The sequence below is a fragment of the Grampus griseus genome (assembly GCF_964374135.1).
Source record: "Grampus griseus genome assembly, chromosome: 7".
NCBI lineage: Eukaryota > Metazoa > Chordata > Mammalia > Artiodactyla > Delphinidae > Grampus > Grampus griseus.
Window position 1 is genome coordinate 37,539,696 of NC_139001.1, and position 8,973 is coordinate 37,548,668.

Genomic DNA, 8,973 nt, shown 5'->3' on the forward strand with positions numbered 1-8,973 from the left:
AGCCCACAAAATTCAGTTTAATACCGCTGTTTGCATGGTATATTTGCCATGAAAGCCAGTATGAAATCCTTTTACTTTTATTTTTTTTTAATTTTTTGCCCCATCGCACGGCATGCGGGATCTTAGCTCCCCGACCAGAGATCAGAGCCGCGCCCACTGCAGTGGAAGCATGGAGTCTTAACCACTGGACCGCCAGGGAAGTCCATGCATTTCTATTTTATACACTATAGTTCAAGAAACCTATGGATTAACAAACTTTCGTAAGACTAGCCTAGGCATCTGACTTCTATATATTTTTCTGAGTTTTTTTTGAGTAAATTTAGTTCTCACATTTGAGAAAATGTAATCATAGTTCCCAACTAACATATAAATGAGCTTTAAGCAAATAAACTCTTTGTAATCTGGGAAATTACTGGGCTTTTTTAATGTTTTTTAAATTTTATCTTTATCTTATTTATCCTTACTCAGCTTTTGTGCCTGAGTATATGATCATGATCTAATATCTGTCATGTTATCAGTATTTTTTTTTTAGCACAAATGAGGTCTTTATTTGTCACCATTAAAAGTCTGATTTTTAAACAGATTCCTGGACTGGTGGCTCATGTCCATCAACTCGTTCAACTTTAGCACCTGTCTCGTCCCCAGTAGCTTTTCCAGAACTACTACCTTCACCATGTAGCTCCATGAGTTTTCCCAATTCAAACCTGGGCTTCTTCAGCATTTTTGCTTTTCTAACAAAGACATCATGGAGTGGATAAATAGATTGGCAGGCCTTTTCTATGTCTTTTCCAATGCTGTCTGGAATCAGTTTATTGACCACCTCTTTCAAGTCATTTGTCTGCACCTCTCGGGTCATGATTTCCATCATCTTCTTGCGGATCTGGCGGACCTGCTGGTGCTGGGCATAAGAGGTCTTCCGAATCTGAGTGTTGCGTTTTTTAGTAAAACCCACACAGAAGAGATGAAGCAAATAACCATCGGTAGTCTTGACATCAACGTGAGCTTCAATCATGGTCTGCCATTTTTTGACCATGAAGCACATTTTGTCACGGGTAAGATCCACGCCATGGAAATTAGTCAGGCAGTTTTTGCCCTGAACATCCTCAGTAATAAGCTTGAATTTTCTAAATGCAACTTCATCATTCTGCAGATCAGCAAGGCTCACTTCAAACACACGACCCTTGAGGCCATCAGATGCGATTTTGGTTCCTTGAGTTCTCGTGACTAGTGTTTTCCCAATATTTCTTATATTGAACATAGCTGGTGCTTTCACATCATACCAATCTTTCTTAGAAAATGGGTCAACCACTTCCTTCTTGGCTCCCTTTTTACCGCCTTTCGTAAGGTGCTTGTTCTTTCCGACCGCCATGGCGCTGCTCCGAGAGCCAAAAGGATGTTATCGGTATTAAAGAAGCCCCTGTAGGCTCATCAGGAGTCTGAGGACCCACAGTTCTCTCCCTGAGCTCTCCGTCTGTTGACTTAGATATCTTAGTTTGACTTAAGTTACCTTGGCAGAGACCACGTCTTTCTACTGCGAACCGCAGCAAGGATGAGGTCAGGCCTCAGCAATATTTCATAGTGAAAATAGCCGCAGCTTCTCTGACAGTCTGCAGAAGGAGCTGGTCCCGCTGCTGAGCAATCCCATTGTGTCAGGCAGAAGCGGCTTGTAGCAGGACAAGGAGAGGCGTCTGCTCCACCTAGAAAGGTGCCCCTTATTCCAATATGATCTCAGTCTGAATCACCTGTGCAGTCTATTCCTATAGAAATGGGGGAGAGGTAGCCTCTGGGGCACTTTTTCTGCTGCTCAGATCCCGACAAACACCTAGAAGGAAAATGGAGGTTTTAGCATCTCTCTCTACCTGCTTTGCTCCCCCAAGTAAGATCTCAGCAGGTCCCTCTCCTCAGAGGTGTCATTGAGGACCCAGACAGGGGCACACAGCCCGCCCGCCGATGAGGAGAACGATGGGCCAGGAAGCCACCAAGTGGTGTGAACAGAGAGGGGAGCGCACCTTCGCTTGGAGGGCGGGGAGGAGGGAACGTGGAGGGCGGGGAGGAGGGAACGTGAAGGGCGGCCCGAGCTGGCCCTTGAAGAGAAGCGGGCAGGGAACTAGACCAGCGGGACAAGGCGGCGCCCATTCTTTTAACTCCTGGTTGCCAATCTCTTGTGTTTCAGAGGAAAGGCGGCCGACACGTGAAAGGTGAAGACAGGAGCAAAGTCACTAGTAGGAGCGTCGGATTGGACACGGCCCTGTCACACCCTGCAGAGGGCTGGAGCCCGCCCGAGGCGCGCCTCCTCGCTCCTTCTCGAGAATGCTGGATGAAGGAGAAGAGGCCGGCCCAGCACAGCAGCTTCTCCGGGTTCAGCAACAGTGACAGTGTCCTGCGGGAAATAGATGATGGACAGTTTGACCAGGAAGATGGAGTAACTCAGGTCACTTGTATGTGAGCAAAGAAGGAACAGAGGCCTTGTAAATAATTATTAAAATAATTGCCAAGTTACTTTATTGTATTGCTTTATCTGCATTTATGGAATACTTCGAATTTTTCCAGACTCAGGCTTTCCTCTAATCTACATAAACTTTGGCTCAACCTTCCAGGCAAGGAAGAATAACCAACATATTTGTAAATTTAGAATCATGTTTACAGTTTTCTCAACTAAAACATCTGTTTAAGCAGATGTCTTATGAGGTTATTAACCAATATACTTCAGTGTCTCATGAATGTGTAAGGTATACTTTTCTTACAATTCCTGGTAAGACAACTAAATATCTCAACCAGTATTTTCACTTAATTAGAAAATTCTCAGGTTAGAGCCTTACTTAAGCTGAAAATTCTTCCTCTCTCTCTCTCTCTCTCTCTCTCTCTCTCACACACACACACACACACACACACACACACACACACACACACACACACACAGGGCGAATTAATAAAGTACCTATTTTCTGAATATAACAATTAATCTAAATTTTGTCTTTAACTATGGCAGGTATGTACAAAGCAAACCCTTATTTGTTAAAATATTCTTTGAAAAAAAATCCTTTTTGTATGTCTTTGGTTTTAAAGGGTCACCATGTTACCAACCTCGTACTAATTCATTGAGCTTAAACTTTCTTGTGTCTGATAGCCTAGAAACACAGCAAAGCACCATCCCTTAAAATTCAATATGAGAAGAACCCACAATCTCAATATTTAAAAACCGTAATAGACAGAATTAATTTTCTTTCTTTTAAATTGTAAATAGTCTGAAAAGGGAAACATCAACTTTAAATGGAAACAAGTTTTTTATCAGCCTAGATATGAATTACGCTTTTATTTTGATTGCTAAAGCATGAAGAATGTGGAAACCCAGAATTTTCAGTCCTGCAGGAGTAAAAAGGTGCTCATAGCACATGCAACGTGTACAGTGACTTATCTGTTCCATCTCTGCTTTTCTTGCTCTGCTAGTAGGGATGCCTTTGCCTTGCCCAGCCTTTAACAGGTAAAGATTAAAATTTTACAAAATAGAGGATTTTCATTTATCTACGAAAGGCTTACTTTGAAATGTGGTTTACTTCAAATGAATTACAACTGTGCCATTGATGAGTTCAGCCTATTAAATATTTTTATTAGCATTGGTGTTGACATTATAAAGTCATTTGAATAATAAAATGTCATTTGTAATTGGGCTATTGTTTTATTGAACACAAATGCTCATAATGTTTTACACATATGACAGATATGTATTACATGTTATCAAATATATAGTGTAACTAGGGACTTCCCTGGTGGTCCAGTGGTTAAGACTCTGCACTCCCAATGCAGGGGGCACAGGTTCAATCCCCGGCTGGAGAACTAAGAACCTGCATGCCGCACAGTGTGGCCAAAAAAATAAATAAAGTTTTTATGTAAATCTGTTATGTAAATGTAAATCAACCATATGGTTGACATGTAAATCAACCATACTTCAAAAAAAAATGTATGGTGTAACTAAACTATGTTGATCTCCATGAATTGTTGGTAAGATTGACATGGAATTATTCTACTTCTACCACGCAGAAGCATTACCTTTATAGGTATAAAGGAACTGAAGAATATTCTGCTCAGTATTATTCTATGGAAATAGCTATCAACAGTATTTGCAGAAGTGCTTTTGGTTTTGACTTTTAGATGAACCTGAGTTCCATATTCATGAGTTGGTGAATTTTTGGTAGAAATAAATACTACTTCTGGAGCCCACAAAATGCCATGAGTTATGAAACACAGGTAATGAACTCAGAACGATCACACAGTTTTTCCTAACGCCAGGGTCTACAACAGGCAGAGATTCTGGTATATTCTGTTAGTGTAAAGAAGGGATTTGAAGTATTAAAAACAGAGAAAGAAGGGGCTTCCCTGGTGGCGCAGTGGTTGAGAGTCCGCCTGCCGATTCAGGGGACGTGGGTTCGTGCCCCGGTCTGGGAGGATCCCACATGCCGCAGAGCGGCTGGGCCCGTGAGCCGCTGGGCCTGCGCATCCGGAGACTGTGCTCCGCAATGGGAGAGGCCACAGCAGTGAGAGGCCCGCGTACCCTCCCCCCCCCAAAAAAAAAAACAGAGAAAGAAATTTATATCGACTAAAGGAAAACTCAGAAATCTCTTTTAATTTTTTAAAAATTTGTATAAGAATACTTTCTTTTCACAATTTGTTTCTAATCTGTTATTTCTTCTTATTAAAAAAGTCTTTTTATTAGGATAAACTTAGTGGTCATACCCTTAAAACCTATTTTATAAACAGTTACTCCAACAGTTACCCTTAAGTTATGTGGCAAATTTGTATGATAGTGAATAAATAATGACCAAATGGTTCTAGAGCATTTTAATTATATATAAGTAACTGAGTCTCTTTTAAAAAACAAAAAGTAACAAAACTTGGACTCTATATGCCTAAGAAGTTAAATGTGAGTAACCTTATCATTATCTACCAGTTGTACATTCAGTTCTTTTCATAACGCTGTGTAATTCCTTAGGGGCTCTGGCATGTGAATTTTTAATACCTATAAATTATGATGATGAAAAGATATGCAAATCATAGATGTGGGTGTGAGGTTCTGCCATTCCCCTTGGTACAGCATCTATGGCACTTGTCTTAGGTTTCCATAACCACCTGTTAGTTCCATCCCATTTGGGTTGAATGTCACCTGTTATCTCCATGGACAGCATTTAGCACCTAATTACCAGAGAAATTGCCACTGAGCTGGGGAGCAGCTCTATCAATGTCACTTAAAGACAACAGAAACATCACTCTTTTTAAGAGACTTGAGGGCTTCCAGGAGCCTTCAGACACCTATAGAAGCAGGAGGCAGGGCTGTGGTAAGTCCGAATCACAACTATCATCTTCAAATCATTTGTTTTATCAGGAGCAGGTGTTTGTATATTTGACTATAAATATACCAGTTGCATTTTCATTTCTTTCATTCTGGAACAGCTAAGGAACTGTCTCTTTTCCCAGCCTTTCCTCACTACCTTAACTCCTCGCTACCATTCCCTCTAGGCTAGAAGGACTGTGGCTCTTTCAGCATTAAGACTAAAAAGGATTTCCTTCTCTCGACTCCTCAGGGCCCCAGCAGCCGCCTGTATGGAAAGACTAAATTTCAAGTGAGCACTGAAATGGAGTGGTGCTAGCAATGGGGAGAGTCTATAACTAAGCATTTTAATTCAAAATACACTGGTGGGTATGTAGGAAAACCAACTAAATGCAAGCCATCAGAACCATTTAAATAATATTAATTATAGCAATTTATCATACCTTGAGAGTGAGTTTTACTTGTGCAATAGCCCAAAGTTTATAGAGCCAGTTCTGACAAATGATTATACATAAACATAAGATGACCAGTGGTGAGTTTCTTCGTTTTATTTTTGCCTCATGTATCTCAGACTTGGAAGCTGAAGAAACCAGCAATCAGGAAATGCCAATGTTGCAGACCAAGAAAGCCCTAAGAAAAGCCTAGAAAGATGGCACATATTTAGACAATAACTGTTCTACTCCAGCCAAACACCACCACAGAAAAACCTGTGACCTCACCTGGACCTACACCAGCACAGACCGAGTGGAAAGCCTAGATTTCCACCCTCACAAGGCTATACCAAAGGGGCCCAACACCGCGGCCAGGGTGGTGTCAGAGAAAGACAGTAGGGAACTGGGGATTTCATCCCCGCGGGCCAGTCAGAGGCTCCCCACCCTCACCGCACAGAGTTAGTGGAGGTCATGTAAGAAGTCTGGACTTCACCCCCATCCGTCGTCGTTGTATACCTAGACAGCAGCTTCAAAGGAAAATCAGTTCTGGTAAAATGGTAACATTTTTTTTCTTTAACTTCCTTTACCTGTTGAGTCATTTCCCTGCAAAACAGTATCTCAATTGCTGAAAATGAAGTTCCAAAGTGTACACTAAGGCATAAAAGGCCAGTGAAGCAAACCAATAAGAAATGGAAATCAAGTTATTCTTATCTTCTCATCAAAAATGTAATCACTAAATAAAACAGCTGGGGGAATTAGAAGATTTGCCTACATGGAAAAAAGTTTGAATTGACCCTCCATGTTTCAATCAAGTGTTCACTCTCTCCTCCCAGTTAATCACTGCTGTGCCTGAGCTGCCAGGAGACCTGACTCTGGGCGGGCTAGCCAAGAACCACCCACACGGACACCTGGGAAATCTGAAGTCCAGGCTTTCTAATGTAAGAATTTCTTTGGTTGGTTATGCAGAAAACCTGTTAAATACACACATTTCAACTCCTTTGTGTCTTAATGGGGATACTAATCCTCAGGGACAGTCGTTTTCAACATGTTAAAGTTTCAAAAGTAGAACCACTCACATCATTGTAGTAGATGTGGTTAGTAAAATGACTTTTTATTTAACACAAGAGAATATAGCATGTCTTCTAATTTCAGTAAATTAATAGAAAACTGAGACACACCAAATTTGGATATTTTACTTACATTTCCTTTATTCTTTCTCAGACTATAGGCATAGTTGAATGTTTATACAGCACACACAAAAAGTGGGTTTTAACATTTCAATATTTTTTCCTGTAAACACTAGTTCCTTAGCCACATGTCATTCTTCTGAATTTGTTCTTTTGGGAAACCATGTGACTCAAGATTTTTCTCCTTGTCTAACCCCCTCCAAAAGTATTAGTTAAGATTCCATTTTTTAAAACTTCCAGCTTTATGGTATAGCTGCAGACTGACATTTTATGTATGTTTCTCCCTTTTTTCCCACCTCTTCATGTAAAGAGCTACTGCCACAGACTTGAGTTAAAATGAATGGGATTCATACCTTATTCCAAAATATCTTACAGATGAATTAAAAATTAAATATAAAAAACAAAACTATAAAAATACTGTAATAATATATGAGCAAATATTTAGAGCATAATTCAAAACCCAGAAGCCATAAAGGAAAAGACTGTGTAAATACTAAGACTGCACATTTAAAACCTGCACACAGAAAAACACTCCATTAACATCATCAAAAAGTAAACAAAAAATTGTAATCAAGAAATGATCAAATAACAAAGGGCTAATATTCTAAGTATACAAAGGATGTTAATAAAAAACAGATGTACAACCTAGTAGAAAAAACTGCAAATGACACAAATAAGTAGTTTATTTAAAAGTCTTCTTTTTTTTTTTTTTGGCCACCCCGCACGGCTTACAGGATCTTAGTTCCCCAACCAGGGATTGAACCCAGGCCCTCAGCAGTGAGAGCGCAGAGTCCTAACCAATGGACCGCCAGGGAATTCCCAAGTAGTTTATTTTAAAAAGAAACATAAACAACCAATAAACATGCCCTGGTTTAAACTCACTAATAAAAAATTGCAAAACAACAAAAAAAGAAAATGCCTTTTTTTGTTTTAAATTGGGTTAGCAGTTTTCAAAAGATTGCTAATACCCAGTGTGGGCCAGTGTGTGCAGCCCGGAGGAGAGCAGCCTTCTTATAACCAAGAAATAGCCGTGAGGAAGGTGGCCATGCCCCAAGGATGGTGGGATGGAAAGTCAGGAAGAGCCTGGGACACCAGTGAAGGACCCTGGAGCCACTGCACAAGCCCAGGACTGCTGACCTCTGGCCTTGCTACAAAGAAAAGCAAAACCTTATTTGGTTAAGCCACTCCATGCCAACACATGCTGCCTAACACAATCCTACTCAACATAAGAATTAAAGAAGTCTCCCAAGCATAGGTAGCAGGCAATATTCAGAAACATATGAAATAGCAGATCAAAACAGAGAAGGCTGAGCTTTGGAGCCAGGACTGAGTGCAGACCCTGGCCCTGCTACTTGTTCCTGTGGACACTGAACAGCTACTTTGAAGCTCAGTTTACTTATGTGTAAAGTGGGGATAGAAACAAACAAATTTAATCGTATGAGGATTTAGTGCAATTATGTGGGAAATGTACCACAGTTCCTGACACCTGGTTAGGTGCTCAAGAAACTGAAAACATTATTTTTTTTCAAAAGGTCCAGTTTTAAGTTTGCAAAGTTCTTTTTAGTGAGGTGAACAATCCTATGTTTGGGGAAACTGCAGAACAAATACAGGACATCTTTTAAATATGAATATAACAGCTAAAGATTTAAATATATTTCTATGTGGTAAATCAAAAGATTCACCACTACCTTGCCAAGTATATTAGGTAGTTCACAGGGTCTCCAGAAGAGCCAGAGACCCAAGACCGGACGCTAAGCAGCCATTATGTCTGCGGAAGACCATGCTGCTACCTCTACAGGTACAGATCATGTTAAAGGCAGATATCCCAAACAAAAGGCAGAGGAGGGAGGATATATTTTAAGAATGCTTTTTAGTTTTCACCGTTCAGTCTCTTGTCAGTGATGAAACCCTCCTCCTGAAACAGATTCCCTGTGAGAAGATGCAGGTTCACTCTCTCACCCATTCGTTCCTTTAACAAATATTTCTTAACTCTTGGTCAGTCTTGCACTTATGGAATCAATAGGCTAACGGA

The 8,973-nt window shown here is 40.5% G+C and overlaps 2 protein-coding genes across 2 annotated transcripts in view; one reads left to right on the forward strand and one right to left on the reverse strand.

The window, feature by feature from the left end:
• Nucleotides 1–3,621, forward strand: part of RFTN2 (raftlin family member 2) — a 61,449-nt gene extending 57,828 nt beyond the window's left edge. Inside the window, exon 9 of the mRNA XM_082657683.1 lies at nucleotides 2,174–3,621. Within this exon, the coding sequence (XP_082513809.1) occupies nucleotides 2,174–2,446 (273 nt within the window). The 3' untranslated portion in view covers nucleotides 2,447–3,621. The remainder of the gene's footprint in view (nucleotides 1–2,173) is intronic.
• On the reverse strand, nucleotides 552–1,387 carry LOC309825041 (small ribosomal subunit protein eS1-like). Its single transcript, XM_082658382.1, has one exon. It carries the CDS (start codon nucleotides 1,367–1,369, stop codon nucleotides 575–577), a length of 795 nt encoding a protein of 264 aa, XP_082514508.1. The 5' UTR covers nucleotides 1,370–1,387; the 3' UTR covers nucleotides 552–574.
• Nucleotides 3,622–8,973: the final 5,352 nt, after the last annotated feature.